The sequence below is a fragment of the Bombus impatiens genome, unplaced genomic scaffold (assembly GCF_000188095.3).
Source record: "Bombus impatiens unplaced genomic scaffold, BIMP_2.2 scf_0114, whole genome shotgun sequence".
NCBI lineage: Eukaryota > Metazoa > Arthropoda > Insecta > Hymenoptera > Apidae > Bombus > Bombus impatiens.
Window position 1 is genome coordinate 698,424 of NT_176533.1, and position 21,476 is coordinate 719,899.

Sequence of the window (21,476 nt, forward strand, 5' to 3'; positions counted from 1 at the left end):
CTTAAAAATAATATTGTAGTGATAATAAACGCAGTTAAATATATAATTATTTTAATATTTATTAAAAAAGTATTTACAAAATATTTTAATCGCAATTAAGTAACGTTTCATAACGACATAATTGCTCTTTTTAATGCCTTTTCTTTATTTTTTCTAATTTTATTTTTACGTTTATTACTTTGGGTTGCATCTATAAAAAGCTGTATTCCCTCTTTCTCTTCAATAACTCGTTGCATATGCATCATTCCATACAAGTTAAATCCAATTGTATCCTAGAGGAATTAATTTTGAATTTATATTCTTTAGATAATTACTTAAATAAAATTTATAAAATAAAAATGCTCTTACCCTTAGTTCAGAAACTTTTTTAATCGCAAGTGTTTTCACAGTTTCTATGATAGGTAAAAGTTCTTGAGTAGCTATAATTGGACCATGGTGAGCTTGAATTAAACATAATGCTAGTCTTGTAATTAATTCCGTGTGATAATCTGATTGTAATAATGTAGGAAGCATTTTAAGAATTTCACAAGCAGCTGAGTATGGTAACAATAGTAATGTCTCTTCTAAATCACTGTAAAATTACTTTATTATGTGTATTTTATTTTTATCATATTTATACTACATATATACACATTGTATATAGATTTCTTACCTTCCTCTAATTCGTTTAATTATTTCTAATAGATAATCTTTTGTATTTGTACAATTATAAGCCTGCATTTGTAAAGGAATAGCAGGTGGTTTATCTGCTGTTGCTTGCGATAATTGCTCATTGTATTCTTTAGATACATCTAAACATTCTAATATCAATTCAGCCTAAACATTATATAAATTGAATCACACATGATGTCCTAAATGAATTAATTTTTATGTTCAATTTATTTATTGACATTTACCCCCTTTTCACTGGATACTGTTTTTCTTGAAGGTAGAGATTGTTGTTTTTGTCCTGGGACAAGAGTAGTTTCTCCAGTAGCTAATTCATTTTCTTGACGTTCTCGTTCTTCTTCTTCTTCATCTTGGAGAACTAAAGGTTCTGAAGTCCGTTCATACAGCCTAACTACTCTATCAGATCCACAAGAAATAACATAAAGTCCATTTGGTGAAACAGCACAGTTCCATGCTGTACCTGCATGCCCCTAAATAGAAAAATGTCTAATGTTGTAATTGTTAGCATACAATTTCTAAATATTTTAAAAAAAGATTTACTTGTAATGTCACAATTTTTTGAAAATTGTCAGCATCCCATTGTTTTACTTTCCCATCCTTCCCACAAGTAAAAATATAATGTGTATTAGGTACGAATGAAAGTCCTGATACAGAGTCATCATGAGCGAATATCGATTTATGGCAATCTCCAAAATCTAAACCCCAAATTTTTATATTTCGGTCAGCAGAACCAGTAGCAATAAGTGTTGAATCACTTGATATATCCATACACAAAACTGGTAATTTATGCCCATAAAGGGAAATGAAAAACTAAAATGACATCAAAGTTTTTAGATATATCACACATTGTTTAATACTATAGAAATTATATGCATATTTTCATGTAATTACCTTAAATGTATCAAGGAAAAAGACTTTTACAGTAGAATCAAGTAATGCGACTGCGACAAATTTGCTATTGGGACTTATTCTTACACATAATACACTATCTTCCAATTTTAAAGTTTTTAAGTGCAAAACAGATAAAACTTTCGCTTTTATTTCTCTATCAGGATCTTGAATAAGTTCAAAATTCCAAAATTTTACTGTCTGATCTCCGCCACCACTAGCTACTCCTTTCTATAAATATATATATATAAAATAATCATGAAATTATATACCATTATGAAGTTACTATAAATAATGAAGAACATTATTAAGTTACCTTATCAGGAAATAATGTGACACTCCAAAGTTCTTTAGAATGTGCAGGAATTTCCTCTAAAATGTCGCCCGAAGCGATATCAATAATTAGCATTTTACCATCTTTTAAACCTATAATTAAATGTCTGTCTCCTGGTACAAATGTTGCTGTTAAAGCATAATTACATTGTACAGTCCTTAAACACGCCAGTGTTGGTCTAGAATCATAAAAATTATTATGAAATTGCTAAATCATTTTACAAGTCTATGTCAATTTTATTTCCATACCTATTCCATAATTTCACAGAATCACCAGCTGCTGTTGCAAAAGCTAAATTATCAGAACTAAAACAAACAGCACGGACCTCTGAGCGATGACCATGATTTGTTATTGATCTTAAATGTTTCACTTCAGCATTTTTTTCTTGTGTGAATAAGGAATATAATTCAATGGAATTATTATTTAATCCTACACATACCTAAAATAATGACATGTAAAAATTGATTGGATAGTACTTTTAATTATTTTAGAAGATGATTTTTATAGTAACTTACTCTAAGTTCACCGCTTCTACCCATAACTATACTTAATCCTTTAGCTTTAGCAGATACTTTGATAAAAGGTAGGCGTATGAGTTCATCCTTTATAGTTGGTGTTCCTGAGAAATTTGTTTCTGCACTTTTTTCACTTCTATTAAAAAAAAATGTCACATAAAAAGATATTTGTATATTTAAAAAACATTTGTTTTTACAAATATACTACAAAAATGTCTTTGCATACTTCTCTGCTTTCTTCCTTTCTTTTCGTAATCGTTTAAGAATGTTATCTTTTATTTTAGTGTCAGGTAATAATTGAAATAATTCTACGGTATTGTCCAAACCATGACATCCAATAACTGTATGAGTAGCATCAACATTGAGAGACGCAACTCTTCCATGACCACTTCTTAGTATACTTCCAACTTTTTCGCATTTTAAAGGATGTTTCTAATACAATATATTTTCATTAAATACTAATCTAATAAATATATTCTAAATATAAATATTTATTAAATCAAAAGAGAACATACCACATTGCTGATTTCAGCATCATCAGTGAGAGTTAAGTCATGTAAATTAACATCAAAGTCTACAGCTTCACCTTCAGTGAAAGATATTTGCCATATACGTAGTTCATTATCATTGCAACCAGTTATTAAATATTGATCATCTTTAATTAAAACTAAACCCCAAACCTTAAATGATAGAAGTATTGTTATCAATATAATATGTAACTAAATTAACCATCGTTATATATATTTAAAATTATATTTACTTCTGTTCTATGACCAACAAGAGTTCTAAAATTATGTTCAGTATCTAAATCCCAAAATTTGACAAATGTATCTTTACTACTACTAATAATAATATTGTGATCTTTCATGAATGCTAAATTTGTTATTACACCTTTATGTCCAGTTAATCTACATATACCGGTCTCAGCTACAATATCCCAAAGAATAATATCTGTATCCTGAAAACATGTAATTGAAAATTATTTCATGCACTTTTATGCTCTGCTTCTTCTACTAAATTATTTTACCTTTGAACCTGATGCTAATCTATGTCCTCCTCTATCATATATCAAAATTGTAATTTCAGATCTATGACCAACAAATATACTTGTATTTTCTCCTGTTTTTAAGTCAAATGTTTTTATAGTACCATCTGCATAACCAACTGCTATATGTTGCTTATTAGGAGATGCAGCTAAGTATGTTACACTTACTTTTTCACCTGATAATACCTGAACCTGAAATATCAGAAATTTCGACAATTATAATATGATCTATTGTAAGAACATAAATTAAAAATGATTTACAATCTACCTTTTCTCCAAGGCGTAAATCCCATATAAAAACATGTTCGCATGCTCCAACTGCTACAAATCTACCTTCTTGTTCTTGCAATGTTACAAAAACAACATTACAGGAAGAACTAACAATTATATTTAAATTCCCACCTGGTACATATCTCAAATATTGTTTTGTTAAACCCATTTTTTATTTATATATATATATATTTTTTTTATTTATATATTTATTTATATATATTATATATTAATTTTATTTATTTAACTATGAAAAAATGTCAATATTTATTCACTTATTTTCTTATCTATTTTTTATATAGTAAACGCACATTATTTATTTTAAAAAATTTTACGATCAATGATATTATATTAAAATGTTTATCGAATAATCCAAACTTATTTTTTAAAATATCAATTTAATTTTGATTGTTCTAAAAATACTCAGTTTATAACATAGGTTATAAGCTCATGTAGTCGCCATATACCACTGCGTTTATGGCATCACATACAGCCAAGGATCGTAAACTACGTGGTCCATCTGCTAGTTAAAAATCGTACGTCTTGTTAGTATTACTAACTCGCTGGTAGATGGTGTCACGATGCAAAAAATATGTTCAAATAGAGCACTTTACACTAATTACATGTAATTAATTAATTATGTAGATAGTCGGAATAATATTAGACAAAGATGATTTCTGAGAATTAAAACATTAATTTAATTTCTGAACAGGTGATGGATTCGCCTTATAGACAGAGAAATTTGATTTTTTAATTTCATCATAAAGAGATTAGTTCCACCTTTTCACTGCTAGATGGTTATAGCGTATCGTTGTTCTTGGATTGGACGATTTTTGAAATTTGCTTACAACTAAGAAAGTAGGAAGAATATTTCAATAAGAGTAATATTAATTAATTCCTTGGGTTATAAATTGAACATGCAAAAATTAATAAATTCCGAGAAATTGGAATTTTTTAATTTTACCACTTGTCTATTGAACAATTAAACATTACACATGTCTATTTTTGATGCGAATATCTCAAGATTAAATAGTGGGAACGATAATGAAAGTCGTTAAATTTGTCTTTCTATACTCTGCAAGAATATCGAAAAACAAATATATGTTTTTATTTAAAGAATTACTGATTGATTTCAAACCTTGTAAAAAAAATGATCATGAGAGAAAACTATTTCTGTTGTTATTTGTGACCCTTGAAATAGTGTAACTTTATCCTGAGAACTTTTTTCATACAGTAATAAGTAAGACAGATATTGAAGCCATTTGGCTGGGTCAACCATTAATTAATAATAAATTTTAGACATAAGAGACAGAGAAGAAAAGTAGAAAAGGAAAATAAGATTATTAATGAAACAAAATTTTGTGATAACGATATTATCTTATTTTATTCCATATAAAGGAACTTGTAGGAAAGTCGCATGACAATGTATGTATAGTTTAAGAAGTAGTCACATTTTCGTCAGAATCATTCATTCATAATTAAATGATATATACATATGTATAAATTGTTTGAATCACATTAGAAATTGCTTTTGTAGAACAGTGAACAAAAAGGCACTGTTAAGAAGTATGTATTTCTTTTATCTCACACAAATGTATCATTCTAATTCTTTACAATTTTGATACATTAATAAATTCTTTTTTGTTATTTATATTAAATAATAGAATAACAATGCAATAATTTTATCATATTTTGTACATCTCTTGAAATAGTAAAACTTCTGAATATACTTTGTAATTTTTACGATACAAAGTTTAATGATATTAAACGTTTCAAATGTTTATAGTATTCATTAGTCATTGAATTTTATCTTACATTAATAAATATAGTAAATAACAAGTTTTTACATTCTTAACAATATATGATAACATAATCGTACTTGATTGTAAAGTATATAAATATTAAAAATAAAATTATACAGTATATAAGAACCATTATTTATATATGTTGTATATTCTAAATATTATGTTGATGCAGCCATAGAATATGTTATATTTTGCTATTATATTTCAAGCATAAATATTGTATAAATAATATGTACAAATCATCTTACATGATTGAGATTTATGTTTCATGTATAGATGTTTAAAGAGAATATATACAGTAGTAAAAATTTATTATACAAATTTTTTATCCATTACTTTCTGATTGAGATTTGATGATTTGTTCTTCAACATGAACAGGTTGGACTAATGAATTTTGGAACCACATCATCCAGTTACTCAAGTAATGACCTCCCAATTTATTATCAGGATTCTCCTTTATCTGCACATTGTTTAATTCTTCAAAATTGCGAACCGTTTGAAGTTCAGTGAAATTATTATTCACCGAATGACGTCCATGCATTCTTACCTCCCTTTTTCGAAGAGCATCTTTTACTAACCTTTGTTTGCGCTCCTCTTCTGTTTCAATAGCAGATCTAGTAAATCTCATTTCTCTAACTCTCAAAGCATCTCTCTTTAATCTTTCTTTTCTTTCTTCTTGTGTTTCTTTAGCATATTGATTAAGTCGAGCCTCTCTTCTCTTCGCTGATTCTCTATTTAATCTCTCTCTTCTTTGTTCAGGAGTTTCACTAGCATATAGCGAAAGCCTTTTCATTCTTCTTCTTTCTGCTTCACGATCTAACCTTTTTCTTCTGTCTTCAGGTGTTTCATTGTACATCCTGTATTCTCTTTTCCTTGCAGCTTCTGCGTCTAATCTTTTTCTTCTTTGCTCTGGTGTTTCATAATACATTCTCATTTCTCGTCTTTTCGCTGCCTCCTTTGCTAATCTCTGTTGCCGCTGTTCTTCACTTTCTTGTTCATATAATTTTTTCCTTTTCTCTCTCATGCACTCTGCCTTTCTTCGTAACTTTTCTTTATAATCTTGTAACGAGTTTGATCTTATTTTCAATTGTCTTTTAGGTCTTTCAGGTTTACATTCCTTGGTTCTTATATTATTAACATTCTCTAATGTTTGATCTTTGTGTTTGTTCAATATTGTTATTGTATCATCAATGTCAGTAGGAACTTCTTGAATCCTATCCTTGGTATTTTTTGAAACTTTTAATCGAAGATCAGTTTCATTATTTACATTGCACAACCATTCTGTACTATAAACTGTTTCTTGATCTAATTCATTTTCCTTTTTTATATTAAGATTTAGTCCTAATAGTTCACTTGGTATTGTAACTGTTGAAACATTATAATTGGTTGTTTGTATTTGTTCATTTTGATTAATAAAAACTTCAGCTATTTGATTCGTTGGTTTTTGTATTTCTATATTTATATTTTCATAATCCAAATTTTGCAAATACACTGAACTATTTAAAATACCATTGATATTACAGGTTTCATTTTGTTGTGTAATATTTAATGCTGAGTTTGGACTATTTAAATTATTTGTATTTTGTATACTGCTTTTGTTGTTTATATTTGATTCTTCATTGTTATTAATTGTACCACATCCTTTGCTTTCTTTAATTTCAATAGAACAAAAATTTTGTGCTGCATTAATTATTTCAATATCATTAAAATCCGTCTCATGTTCATCATTCTCTTGTTTAATGTAAACAGGAATAAAGTCAATGGAACAATCTCTTATCTGTACACTAGTTTCAGTCAATTCCATGACCTTACAATCCAATAAATGGCATCAGATACTGAAATATTTAAGAAACAAATAAACTAGACTAAAAACAAATGTATCTGTAATAAATTTAAAAATTACATTGATATGTAGATAAGATATGTAAATGGTATATAATGTGAGACATTTATAATGTTCAGAATACTTAAAATATTTATTTAAAAGATATCGAATCGAGGTACATAGCATTTATGTTAAAATTTCTATAAGAATAATTAAAAATTGTATTTTCATTGATAAAGAATATTAAAATTAGGAACTGAAGTATCAAACTATAAACTTTACCTGTGCATCGTCTGCTTATGACAGCTGATTCAAAGATGATGCTGCAAGCGTTTAGAACATATTCATTTTTGCTGCAGGTCGCAGACTTCAACCGTTATCATTTTCCTCTGTGTCACATGTTAATGCGATATAGTCGATAGAACAGATCAGTAGCCATAAATTTGACTGTTTAACTCTGCACGGAATTAATTTGCACGTCGTGCTACTTGCTGTTCGTCTATCCACGTCGGTCGACATTAGGTTTATTCGCATTGACTGCGCTAGCTGCACTTGCGCAAAAAGTAGAAACAACCATTGGCTAATTCTTGTCGTTCTGAAAACGCAGCCAATGTTTTCCGTATAAATCGCATAAGTATTGAAATGAATTGACCAATCACTAAAAATGATTTAAAAAAGGGAAGATATCGAAATGGAATGCGTATGCGCAGATCAGTTATTTTAGTTTCGCGCGTTCGGTCGAAAATATGACGCTATTGTATTCGATATTATAATTCAGTCGTGTAATTCAATTGCGTAATTCAATTCCGTGAATATTCGCAATTGACGAGTGTTTTCCGCAATGACATTAATGAGTATAAGCATTTTTCGTCGAATTTAAGTTTGTGAGAAGTGATATTTTATATATTGTTAAGGCTATGTAGTTATCAGATTTGCCAGAATGATTTGTGAGTAAATATTTTTGTTATGTTCAGTTTACATGTTATAAGTAAATTGTGGATTTCTATGCGAATTTATATTTTTATGAACACAAAGAAATGGAAGTTACTACTATACTACATATACTATACTACTATATATATGTATATCATATACTCTTGTATATTATATACATTCTGTGCATTTTTGCATTTTCAAATTCTGCATAAATGCACAAAAATCCGCAATCTACATATAAATACTGTAGAACTTCATATCTATGAACATTTATTAATAATTTAGATGAATTAATATTTTATAGTTTTAATTAATATTGCATACGTATATTCGGCTTAACGATATTTAAATATATTTTATACGATATTGTTAATATATTTTATATATTAATATATTTTATACGAACATTGGAATTGGGGGATAGAGATTCCCTAATGAAATTTATGAAAAAACGAAATTAAAAATTACTATTGAAGTTGAAAGAGGTTATTTTTAAAATTTATCTTAGAGGCCATTAATCCCCATAATACGAAGATTGCAATTCTTTATTCTTATAATTCATTAGTTTCTTTCACGTTTATAAATTTTATACAAAATTTAAGTTCACTGGAATTTGTCTTTTTCACGTATATATTTGCTATACATTTATTACTTGTTTCTTTTTCGCATCTATGTATACATCCATTTCTATATCGTGAAATACAATTACGTGAAAATAGCTATTAATATTTCTTATTTGAGTAAAATATGATTATGTCCTAGAGTCTGCTTCTTTATTTAATATTAATAAGTAGACTGCGGATTTCTATAGATTTATAGGAAATTTGAAGGTACAAAATTGCACAGAACACACATATGAAATATATGAAAAAATATATAAAATGCTCAAACCATAATGCTTTGCATAATATTTGGCGAGTGAAGTAATTTTCTATTGAGGACCACAGGAGTGCCGCGAGAATTTTTAAGACATGCAATACCTAACTAAGTACATATCTAGTTAGGACCATTGATCTTCTTTTCTCAGAAATTGTCAAATAAAGAAATGACAACAACCAAAACACTAACTGTCTAATGTGGATGTCTTGAACCAAATATAATTCATAATATATTTTCTGGAGTACTGCACAATTGTAATAATTAGTTTAGTTAGTAATTTAGTTAGGTTAGTGGCATGTAATAAGAAAGGTTGAAAATCGCTAGATTAAATTGTCGCTGATTGAGAATTTTTCGTTCAATCTTTCATCTATTGTTGCGTATTGTTGCCAATGCTCGTTCAGCTCTATCAATAAATGTCACCAGTATTCGAACGTCCTCTCTTCATATGAGAATCTTACTTTACCATCGCGGACATACATATAGCGTCGCGGTGGGACGATTCAGAAGCGGATAATGTTTTTGTTGGCCGCTACGTGCTCTGATAATTAAGACATTTCCATTTAAAGTTGACGTCCGGTGACGTGCGGAGATGCGCCTGGAGCACGTTCGTTTTCGGCGGTCCACGCTTCAGAAAAACTTAATCCTCATGCATTGTGTTGATAATTAATGGTGTATGATCGAGGGTTCCGTTCCTGGAACGAGGGAACGTAGCTGTATAAGAAAGGAACGGTACGTATGTATCTATCGCGAGAAAGATTTATTAGTTTCGCGTAATAGCGAGAGATCCAATGTTCGATACTCTATATACTATACGATAACGTGCGGTATTTGAGGAAATAATTGAACCTTTATGTCTTGATTAATATTTATCTACATTTTCTTAATAATAAAAAATTGTGTCTCTTACTTTTGAAATAAACATAGTTACCTCGTTTAGCTACAAATTGAGCATAAGTGCAGCTATTCTTAGAAAGTATGTTTATCTTTTAATATATAACTTACAGGGTAAAAATTTTGTAAATGATCGTCAAAATTTACAAAAAATTATTTTGTACAATCTAGAGAATAATATTTATTTTCAAAGAATTTATTTAAGGTGTGCGTATTTTCTGATCACTTTTAGATAGAAAAAATGACAGCTCATAACCTATTAACCAGGTCATTTCTTAACCAGTAACCTCCATAATCATAGGGTTGACAGAATTAATATAAGTAACAAAATTAAATAGTCGTAGAAAATATATTAAATATAAATTAATTTCAATCATATCGATTTTAATTTTTACAAATATAAATACGATACAATTTTTCTTTGATAGAAACGATACGACGACCTATCAATAAAAATGTTGATATTTTCTAGAGATTTGGATTCGAATGACGAGTCAACTCGGTCTCCCTTGTTAATAGGTTAAAAATGGCATGATTAATTGTAAATCATAGGAAGTAATTCATAAGAGTAGTGGTGAATAAAAAATTGTGATACAAGATTGAAATTAAATGACATTAAGAAAATTATTTCCTTGTCAACTATTTCTCGCGGATAATTGCGTTAGGTGATGGGTTACGATCCGTGAAGCGTAATTTACGACGGGATCCCCGCCGGTTAACCAAGCGTGGTTACAGCGCCAAATTCGAATGCAGAACGAGTCACGGCGGAATGTTGGCAGGTTCTTTTCATCTTGGCTTGACAAAATCATTAGGGGACTAAATCCAATAAAGGGGGCTGGTCCCTTGCTTGTTCAGGGATCCCGACGTAAGAAAACATTCTCGGTGAGGTGATCGGTTGCATCGTAATCGGTATCAATGATATATTTACGAAAGATGGCGCGTCAGTAGTTCAAAACTTATCTATAATATACATATGTGTGTATGTATGTATGTATGTATGTACGTGTATAATGGCATTGGTATTGTAAATTATACGTTAATGCTACATCTGATAAAAAGTATACGTTGTTACAATATAAATATTGAAAGAGATTTCTGAAGGGAAATTACAAAATTTTTTGAAATTATCAATACATTTATAAATTATTAATAATTAAAAAATTGTCAGTCTTTCAAGTTAGATGAAAAATTTGTTTTTAGTTTACTTTTCTTTCACAAAACTTGCAATTTAATAGTACCATGTTTTTCGTTTTCAATAGACAATTGTTACGTTGCACCATTGTTCATAAGATTTATGATTTCGATCGATGGTAGGTTGGCAAATAATATTTGTATTTATTTTCATAGAAAGTAAAATCACAAATGTGTTTGTTTGTTAAAAAATTTGAGCTTCCAAACGCGACAGAGACACGATATACGTAGTTGTAAAATGATATATTTAAATATAGAGATTTTAATCATCCTTGACGATTATCAGTCGTGATACGAAACTGATACATCATCGATGCGCGTAAATCAAATTTAACGCGTGTAGTGGTTGATCCTACTCGCACCGTTCTTCCTTTCTAAATATTCTTTTTGCGGTACTCCTTGCTATTAAATTAGCAAGACTAAGGCCTTAAATAATTCCCTGGCACGTTTCATTCGACGCCACGTGTTCGAGGGAACCGGTTCTAATGATGCTTACAAAACATGCTCGCAAGTGAAGGAAAAGGAGCGTTCCTAAACACAATCGGCAACTTGTTTTGTCTTTTTTTATAATCGTTGCATCAGCTTAATCGAATATCTTTTTAATTAGAAGATATTTAACACGATATAACTAATCATCGTAATTAAACGTTTACACAATGTTTTACGGATTGTTTTTGGTAGTTCTTTTTCGTTTTATTTACAACAATCGATGGCATAGTTATTTATTTGTTGATTGAAAATTTATACATGGTAATAACGTGACAAATAGATAAGAGATTTAGAAACGAATTTTTTCACTGATATACAGATATTTCCAGAGGTTTCAATAGTCTTTTTACTAATTTTCTATTAATTCTTGGTTATTGAGTTGACTTCTTGTAGTCAGTTTTAATGTCAAGACATAAAAAAAATTAGCAGTATTCTAGACTGAAAAGATCTTAACGTTTTAGGTTTCTAGATCTAGTACGTAAAACTTAATGTTACAAGGCATTATATTTTTCTTAAGCTTGGGATATCTTTTAATTTTAAAAAAATACGATACAGTCAAAAAATGACTGAGAAAACGCAATAGAGTAAACGCAATAAATAGCAATACATGAAGCTAAAATTAGTTATCGTTATAGATTCTATTAAGAGCAGCACTAGTATAATGTTATTGTCTTTTCGGTTCACCATCTCATCGGTATACTTCTTTACAATGCTGACCAAAGGAATCCGTTTGTTTCTTCTCAAGCTGAATACAAACAGCACGGCTAATAATCGGCCGAAAGTTGGAACTTTTTAACAGGACATTAGTTCTTTAAGAGGGTTATATAGCGCGTGATAAAAAGCAAAGCTCGTAGGAGCGGGGGATCGTTGGACAAAGCTCGATGCCGAAGAAAGGAAAGTTAGAGCGATAAACGATCGAATCTGGTCTGGCGGGGGCATTTAAAAAATCTGCCCGAAACGACACTCTCTAACGAATCGTACGTGGATCGGTCTAGAAACAGGAATCGCATGAGCATCGGCTTCTCCGCCATCGGAGATTGGCCTGGAGGCTCTGCTTGATGTATGATCGGCGCAGAAATGGCTGTCGTCGCGAGGCCGCGTCCCAATAAATCTCTCGGCTTTTTCTCCGCGGACGGACTTGTCGTTCGCGTATAAATGTATCGTTTTCATCAATATTTATGTCGGGGAGGGAGGGTAGACCAATTGGACCGAAGTTCTGTTGGCCTGCCATAGCGGAACGTCGTCGTTGGGACGATACTACGACCACTTTGGACTGACTGCCATCGGCTTTGCCTTCTCCATCCGATAATAAAGATATCCATTATACCCGCCGGCTTCTTCTTTCCCGGCCAAACATTTCGTTTTGTCGGCCTCGATGCGTCCTCTTGTCTTCCGTTCTCGTTGCGGATTCTACCACCCTTCCAACGCACTCTCCTCGCTGTACGATGAATATATGCATCGTAAATACGCTCTATCATGCGAAGCCTACCTGCGTCTATATTGTTAATTGCATCGTTCTAGCTGAGCTTTTCAGGATTAATCCAGTCTTCCTGGATTTCCATTATATCATACAGTTAGATAGATAATATGGAATATTGGATTTGTATTCAGACACGTCGAATACGTCAGAAGTGAATTCACATTCAAAGTAGATTCGACGTAGGAAGAAGCGAAGACAAAAATTGGGATCTTTTAAACATACGGACAAATAAATTGTTCAATAATCTATCTGCATGTATATTGCTAAATGGGTGGCGTGGTTTTAACTGAGTTTTTCAGGATCGATTAATCCGATCTTCCCGGATTTGCATTACATCGTGTAGTTATAAGCAAAATATACAGGGTGGTTGGTAACTGGTGGTACAAGCGGAAAGGGGGTGATTCTACGCGAAAAAAGAAGTCGAAAATATGGAATAAAAATTTTTCATTCGAGGTTTTGTTTTCAAGAAAATCGACTTTGAATTTTCGCTTGGTACGCGTGCAGTATGTTATAATGGATCTCACTGTAGATCGTTGTCTCGATAGAAAAATTAAAAAAAAAAGAATTAAAAGAAAATTGTTATTACCAACCACCCTGTATATCAAAATATCAAAATCGAATGCATCAAACGCAAAATAGATACAATACGGATGAAACTGAATATTGCCAAAGTATGCCGAACTTGTGTTTCTTTATTGCAAATTTGTTGCAAATTAATGAGAAAGCATATTCGATATCCCATAAACACTAACATAACGTGGTTCTATGAAAATTTTATTTGTTTCATGGAAGAGAGTAGCACAGAGTGAAATAGCATCGATTTACAGTATCGTACATACTTACTTATATGTATGTATGTCATTTAATTCCATTCGATTAAGTCGCATTCGAAGTAAAGTAAGAGTTTTCTTACGACGTTTTATCCGAAGTCAGTCAGTTTCAGTTTCCTTCGAAGTTTCTTTCGAAGTTCTTGCAAGAAGGTGGATATACAGCGTGTCGATTCAACAGTAGACAGGTCGAGAATATGGTAGACAAACAGCATTGCATTCTCTCCGTGCATGGTACGAGTTGCAAAAGAAAAAATTCTCTTCATATGCCGTATAATTTCCTTTTGATAACCTGCTATACCAATTGCTTTGTAAAAAGACACCGCAAAGAACATGGCAACGTACTAACGAGTTTGTTAGTTGCAAGTAGCTACTTTAGTCGGTTGTTACGCAAAAAGAAGGCCAAAGTTAATATTTTATTGTTTCTTCTCTTATATTTATCCAGCTTAACGAGGCTGTGTGTACAAAAGCTATTAATGAGTTAAAATTTCTGTTTAAACCTGTTCGCTTTGAACGAAATGCACGTGTTTAGCGGTTAATGTGTGACAGTATGCGTGTTATAGCAACGAGCAAAATAAAAGGAATTGATTTTCCAAAAATATTTTCATTCAAAGCTACAATAGTTATCTTCAAAAAATTTCACACAAAAATTTTATATAACAACGTAGTTGGTGATATCCTACATTTCCACGGTTATGTGGTCGTTTTACTGAAAATAGCGTTTTTCGAACCTATCACATTGCTTGAAAACTGTTTGGTCAATTTGGTACATGGAATCTCTTATCTAATTTTTCACCGAACACGTTCAAATTCTATTCTCTCCAAGATGAAGTTTTAAACACTTTTCGCTTATTTCCACAAGCAGACTGACCGACTGTTGATCGTTCGCGTTTATTCTGTCTGTGATTAGTTAAATTCACGTATACATAGTAAATAAACTTTTAAATTTCATTTTGTCGGAAAGAAGACTGTACGAACAAATTTTATTCTATCTTCGCGACTTATTTCGACGTGACTCTTCGCATTCCTTGTAATTATAAATAAAATTGTATACGCGTTATTATAAAGTTAAAGTAGCACACTCGCGGTATCCTTTTCGACCGAAGCCATCAAAAGTTCGACAAAAAAAAAAAAAGAAAAAACGATAAGGTGTGTGATTAACGTAACGTACGCGGGTTTATTCGTCCACGTCGCGGAAATAATAAGGAAACTGATAGAAATTGCAGCGAAATTGTCGATATTGATTATCGACATGTTCGTGCGACATTAGTATGTCTTCATTACACACAGCGATGTTAATAACATTTCATTCAACTATGTAGAATAATATTTCTCGTAAGTGTAGTACGCATTGTCGTGCTGATTTGTATACTGGCATGAGCAATCAAGAAGCGCTGACCGTACCTTTTCTTCGGACTGTCTTTCGGATTGAGATTGATGCTTCGTTATTGATCATTTCAAGATACTTAAATGTAATCGAAATTGAATTGCACGAAGCAAGGAAGTCTCATTTCCACAATCAATTTTGTAGTCAGAGTTTCTCCTTAGAATTCCCGTTTCGCATGTGGGAAAACTTTTAATTCGTACTATCTAATGCCGAATAATTTATTATGCATATAGAAATAGAAATCTGTATGTTGCGTTGAATATATTTAATAGAAAACGCCTCATTGTAGACGATAGATTCATTTTGATTTTTTAAAAATTACGAAACATCTAATTACGTATGTTATTCAGTTAGCAAATTGTGCTTTTCATTTAACTAATTTTAAATCATTTATCTTCTTTTACGTTCTGAAGATTCTCAATATAGAAAAATTAATAAAATTCGCCACGCTTCCTTTCAGTTGGAAAATTATAACTTTTCTGAATGATGTGAGCAGGTAAAAATCATGTCCTTGAATTAGGTAGTTCTTGCAAGTAAAACGAAATAATTCCTTTTTCTCCTAAGCGGATGCTTGAACGAGTACATTATCTTTATATATACTTAGCTGTCAATGTTACACATCTTGTATCTATCTTTCTCACACATATATATGTTATAACGAAGCTAATTATAGAGTACGTACGACGTGAAAAAAATGTCAAATATTCCAAATAATCTGCCGATTACAACGTTTAGTAAACGAAAAAAGTATCTAGAACGCGACGAAGAATCCGAATATTTGTTATGACACAGGTACACACATATGTATAAACTATGACAATAAGATAAAAAACAAGACACGAAGAACACGCGATCCTGCAACTTAAGGAAAGATGTGCTCGCTCAATATCACCTAAAATTAATCTCAAAGTACATTTTATTCTACGCGTACTATCTAATTTTCTCTTACGACGTTCCTTTTTATCTCTAACCATTAGCATAAACGCAGATGTTAGCAACGAACCCGCTTGTCCAAATTTTTATCAAACTGCAACTTGAACAACAGCCTTTTTCAGCCTCTTGCCGATGTACAAATTAGAGCAGAATGGCGTGTTAGTATAAAAGCAAGGATGGCAGTGACGTGTAGAGAGAAAAACAGTGACGAAGCGACAGAAGGGTAGAGGGTAGAACGCGAGCAGAGATAGATCGAATCGTTGAATAGAAGAGAAGAGAGTTGTACCGTTGAAAAGGACGTTGAGAGGTCGTCGTGCGCGTTTCCATGTTTTCTGTCGGTTCGATGCTACGTTTTTGCCGTTTTTTCACAGACAAGTCTCCTTTCATCCGCGCCACTGTCTCCCGCTGACACAATGCCGCTGGCATTAGAAGCAGATAATAATATAGGAGTTGGCCAGCTCGCTCGACACCCCGAGTCCGCCGCGAGAGGTGATTGTGTGTGCACACGATTTAAGAAGGGGTGAGGTGCAGGCCCGATGGTTCGTGGTTCATTTTCTCCGTCGGTCGCCGATCTTCATCATCACCATCGTCTCACTTGGCCTGTCCTTTTTCTTCCTTCTTTTTTCTCTCTTCGCCTCTTTTTCTCTCTCTACGTCTATCTTCCACTATTCGTTTTCTCGGCTCTTCTCATCGTCACGCGTCTCTGATGCGGTTTCGTGTCTCGTGTGTGGAAGGCCATCGTCACGGTGGTTTTTCAAATGATTCGCTATACAAACGCCGCGGATCAGCCGCCGCTTCATCGCGTTTTATTTGGTGGTCCATCACGATAGAAATCGTGACACGCATTCGTCCTTCCAGGTATATACTCTGTAAACAGTCCGTCTTCGTGGGATTGATCGAAGGGATCCGGTGTTACAGATGGTCCTTAATTTAATCGAAAGCTGTTCGCGGCATGCCGGCTGGGTCTCTGTTCAAATTAAATTGGTGTTTTAACGCCGAGTGACTTTCGTTTTGTTACTGCAGTACCGTTTCACCGGTCTTAATCGACGCGAATCGTTGTGAACCGTTCGCTCGATGTTAACGGATGTGGATCGCTTGATCGATATTAATATTTCGCTATTTTCAATTTCTAATCGTTTGTCGAATTAATGTACATTGGGTTAACACGCACGTATATCGATTTTACTTTGTGGTATCTAAATTTGAAAAAGTGTAGGAAACGAGAAATTGCCGATGGAAGATGGTGGTCTTTACGCGTAGGAAAACAGAGGATTTGAGTTTTAAGGCAAATACGTAGAACAGTACAACATTTGATAAGTATCGGATTGAAATCTAGCAATTGTCGATCAAAATGTAAATTAAAGTTACATTTAGATTTACTGACATTTTGAAGTAGTTGCGTTCTTCGAGCTTCTTTATATAACAAAGTAAGAGTTGAAAAGATTGTATACTCTTTTCGTGTTTGTAAGAAAAGAAAATTCGTATGATAAATTTAAGAATTGTTAATGAAACGTACAAAGGACAGGTGTTTGTAAATTCAAAGAATGTGAAATTCTAATTTTAAAGAAATGGTATTCAGAAATTCGTAATTAAATAAGGCGTTTTACTTTGTACGGTAAAGATTTTGAGAAGGCTGTCAAGGGAACCATATCTTTTTACTCGAATTTCAGAAAAAAGTTATCTGATGATCTGATACGCGAAAGAGTCCCCCAAAAAAGTTAGAGAAAATGATTGAATTACACAGCTGAAATGATAATAATATGTCTAAAACTGTGTGTGGTCCAGAGGTATTCATTTTTTTATCTATCAGTGTCAATTTGCAGCATAACACTTGCTATTACAGTAAAGTAATTCCAGCGATGATGGAGATTTGAGATTTGTTCATTGGTTGTGCTGAATCACTAAGGGAAACGTATAGAGAGGGTTGTAGATGTCATTTAGACTATTGGATTTGCAAAAGTTGTATTACGAGAATTTTAAATTACTGCTTTCCATTCGTTAACTTTTTTTTTACGCTTGTAATATAATTTTATTAGATTGAAAGTACGAAATGTTGCTTTTTCATGAAAGATTCTCCATTATGATCATTTTTCTTCATTTTGTGTTATAACTTTCCGAAGAAGATGTAAATATACAATTCGGAAACAGTTTCTTTATTAATTTAGATTGAAGAGGAATGCAATTCTTAAGGTTATTCGACGTATAACGTATAATTATTTTTTAGCGTACATTTATTCTCTTTATTAGATATTTTGTTATAAGAACATCGGCGTAGCTAATTCGTTTATGTATTTCTTATATTGCTAGTCATTTACATGATCTTCCACAATATTATGATATTACCTTCGTTCTATTTTTTTCTTTATTTCGTGTTTCGTCATATGTAAACTCCACGTTAAGAAGTTCTTAAAGGACGACGATTCCTCCTTATTTGGATATGATATAGTGTGCCATTTGTAGTTGTAAAGTACGCTACTACGTTCGTGCTGCACGCACTTGCAATTAATATACGACGATCTTGACTTCCGTCATTGATTTCTTTTACTCGAGTTAAGCGTACAATGCGTGTGCCTATTTAACTCCGCGACGTGGTATGAATAAAAGAAAAAATCAGACAACGAATTGTCATATTTCTCTCGTTTTTATTTAACGAATATAATAATCACATATTATTTCTTTTCTTAGATAATACGCTATACTCTTTATAATAAAAGTCCTAAGAATGTGGAATTCTAAATTCAACAAGCTAAAACAATGCTTGTCTAAGTTCCAATCCAATAGACAAATATTTATTCCAAATAAATAACAATAATAAAAATAATATTCTTTCAAATAATAAATCCAAATAATCCAATCACTTAATACTTTACTTTCTTCCTAAATATTATACTATATTATATCTAAGTGATCATAACAAGTTAAGTACAGAAATTAGAAAACTAAGAACACAGAAGAAGAATATTTTTTTTACTTCCGCCTCATAGCAGAGAAAGGACTTGGTTCACAATTTTGACCTAGATACGCTCACTTATCCATTCATCCTTAGAAAAAGGATATTTGTATTCTAATTAATATTTAACTCGTGTTATACAATTCGAACAGAATATACACGTACGTATATAGTATCTTATAACACGAGAGAGGATCGTTGGAAAAGTTAATCTTTCTAAGAAATAACTGTGCATAAGTGCTGTCTTCTTGTGGCTAATACCATCATATCAGCTGATGTTGCTAAAGTGGTTGCGAGAGCCACCGTTTTGATCCCTTCGGATGAAGTGATACGTATACTCCGTAATAAATTATATCTCTGGCGGGGATATCTGACCACGTAGAAGAGTCACGAAGCCGTTCCTTCCACGACGTGCATGAAACAAGATTTGTTATTAGGAGAAACATGCGCGATTCACCGCTCTTATCGTCGCCGCGCACATATCCAATTTTTTCCTTCTCCCTATGTTTGCTTCAACTTAACGGAATACGTTATTCCACTAGCTCATCCTCTACGAAAATATAACCCCTCTTCAAGTTTTTTACCAAACAGATATACGGCTACATAGCTGAATTTATCGCTTATCGGCAAGCTTCCATGTTTATAGCATTGTAATATGATTTTTTGGTTTGATTTTATATTTCTTTGAGAATCTTAATATTTACCAGATGCTGTACGATATAACACGATAATCTCAAATGGAGGATATTGAAATTTGCTTGAATAAACTCAGTATAATACGTAAAACTTTCTTTTTATTTTATTTCAAACTTTATTTCATCTTGTTCAACGTTTTCATTCGTTTGTAAATTTAGTCTCAATCATATATCAGGTACAAAAATGGCAATGAGCTATCTCATGCTGTACCGCGATAAATTTTCCTGTGCTAGATCATATTTTAATATTAAATTCCTTTCTGTGGAATATAATCGAAGGATATGCTGATGTTTCTACAATGTTTTAAACGAGTCAATCTTTCCCAAAATTTTATGATTCCAACTGAGTTGCTCGTAATGTGTTATAGCGGTTAATCAATAATTAAACAAAAATTCTCATGAGGTTTCGTATATCGACAGTTGCGTATTATACTGTAATAGTTTCCTCCAATGAACAATTTAGTTTGCTGTACTTGTCATTTCCCTCGATGCAACACGCGTATAACGGTACACGGGACAATATCTGTAGAAAACACGAAACGCGCGAATGTTTTGTAAATACATACTGAAATTGCGGTTTTCAAGAATAACGAAGCTGTTGCATCAACGGTGCATCTTAACGTATCGTTGTAAAAGCCCATTTTTCACACACTTTGAACAGATATGCATTTACATGCTGTGGTATTCAAAGCGTGTTTATAATAAATGTGCTTATATCTTAAAATTATAGCGTTGCAATGCAGTTCTTTATGAAATTACAAGCGTTTCGAAAAGAAAGATCGTATTAACACATTCTCGACTGCAGGTGCAACATTCGACTACTATCTTTTTTTTTTTTGCAAAAGATCTCCGCGGAGAATTCTATATTACAGTAATTAATGAGAAATAAATGTGTGAAACTTGAAAATAAAGTTTACTACGTTCCGATGATAGTATTATAAGATAAAGTGATCTTTGAATGAAATATGAGAATGAAATTTTATTTCACAGAGATTCTATAAGATAAGGATAGAAAAATTAATTTCTAAATGACGTACACTCTTTAAATAAAGAGTTCGTAATGTTACCCTGTGCACTCTATATTTAACTGTTTATCACATCGCTAATAACGAGTCCAATAATCTGTTTCCGAGCGTAGATCGTTCGAAGATTTGTTTATAATCGAATTTGCCGAATTACAATTATCACAATTACAAGACAAATTGTTCAACTTGGTCCAAATATCCCTCTGACTCGAATAACTCTTCACTATCCGAGTTGAGTCATGCAAAAATCTACTAACCCTCGATGGCCTGAAAATGGCAATTTTATTTTGCATATTTCGGCATATTGTACGTACCTTGTAATGTAAATCCGCAGTTCTCTCATTACGAACGATAGGGCAGTAAATGATCGGTCTGTCTGAATAAGAAAAGTTATTCACAATCATGTTAAACGTTGACGCGAACGAGAAACGATAAGAAAGGT

The 21,476-nt window shown here is 32.0% G+C and overlaps 2 protein-coding genes across 3 annotated transcripts; both read right to left on the reverse strand.

Annotated features, from left to right (window-relative positions):
• Positions 1–42: 42 nt before the first annotated feature.
• On the reverse strand, positions 43–3,917 carry LOC100749948 (WD repeat-containing protein 3). The gene is made up of 14 exons (XM_003486512.4): positions 3,720–3,917; positions 3,434–3,643; positions 3,167–3,364; positions 2,922–3,086; positions 2,633–2,838; positions 2,407–2,542; positions 2,140–2,330; positions 1,874–2,069; positions 1,561–1,788; positions 1,210–1,479; positions 897–1,139; positions 653–816; positions 349–571; positions 43–272 (listed from the first exon to the last, which is right to left on the reverse strand). The coding sequence occupies exons 1-14, from the start codon at positions 3,888–3,890 to the stop codon at positions 108–110; spliced, it is 2,766 nt and encodes a 921-aa protein (XP_003486560.1). The 5' UTR covers positions 3,891–3,917; the 3' UTR covers positions 43–107.
• Positions 3,918–5,083: 1,166 nt separating this feature from the next.
• Positions 5,084–7,890, reverse strand: LOC100750069 (trichohyalin). 2 transcript variants are annotated; one of them, XM_012381034.3, is made up of 3 exons: positions 7,634–7,890; positions 6,105–7,361; positions 5,848–5,986 (listed from the first exon to the last, which is right to left on the reverse strand). In XM_012381034.3, the coding sequence occupies exons 2-3, from the start codon at positions 7,328–7,330 to the stop codon at positions 5,983–5,985; spliced, it is 1,230 nt and encodes a 409-aa protein (XP_012236457.1). In that variant the 5' UTR covers positions 7,331–7,361; positions 7,634–7,890; the 3' UTR covers positions 5,848–5,982. The 2 variants fall into 2 exon arrangements, with proteins under 2 accessions (XP_003486561.1, XP_012236457.1); XM_003486513.4 differs by having other exon boundaries at positions 5,084–7,361.
• Positions 7,891–21,476: the final 13,586 nt, after the last annotated feature.

Bases quoted from the DNA above. Each gene is read 5' to 3' on its own strand.
- LOC100750069 (XM_003486513.4), bottom strand. From the start codon at position 7,330: ATGGAATTGACTGAAACTAGTGTACAGATAAGAGATTGTTCCATTGAC.
- LOC100749948 (XM_003486512.4), bottom strand. From the start codon at position 3,890: ATGGGTTTAACAAAACAATATTTGAGATATGTACCAGGTGGGAATTTA. The intron at 3,087-3,166 runs GTAAATATAATT...CTATCATTTAAG, and splicing joins TTGTTGGTCATAGAACAGAA to GTTTGGGGTTTAGTTTTAAT. The intron at 817-896 runs GTAAATGTCAAT...TATAATGTTTAG, and splicing joins CAGTATCCAGTGAAAAGGGG to GCTGAATTGATATTAGAATG.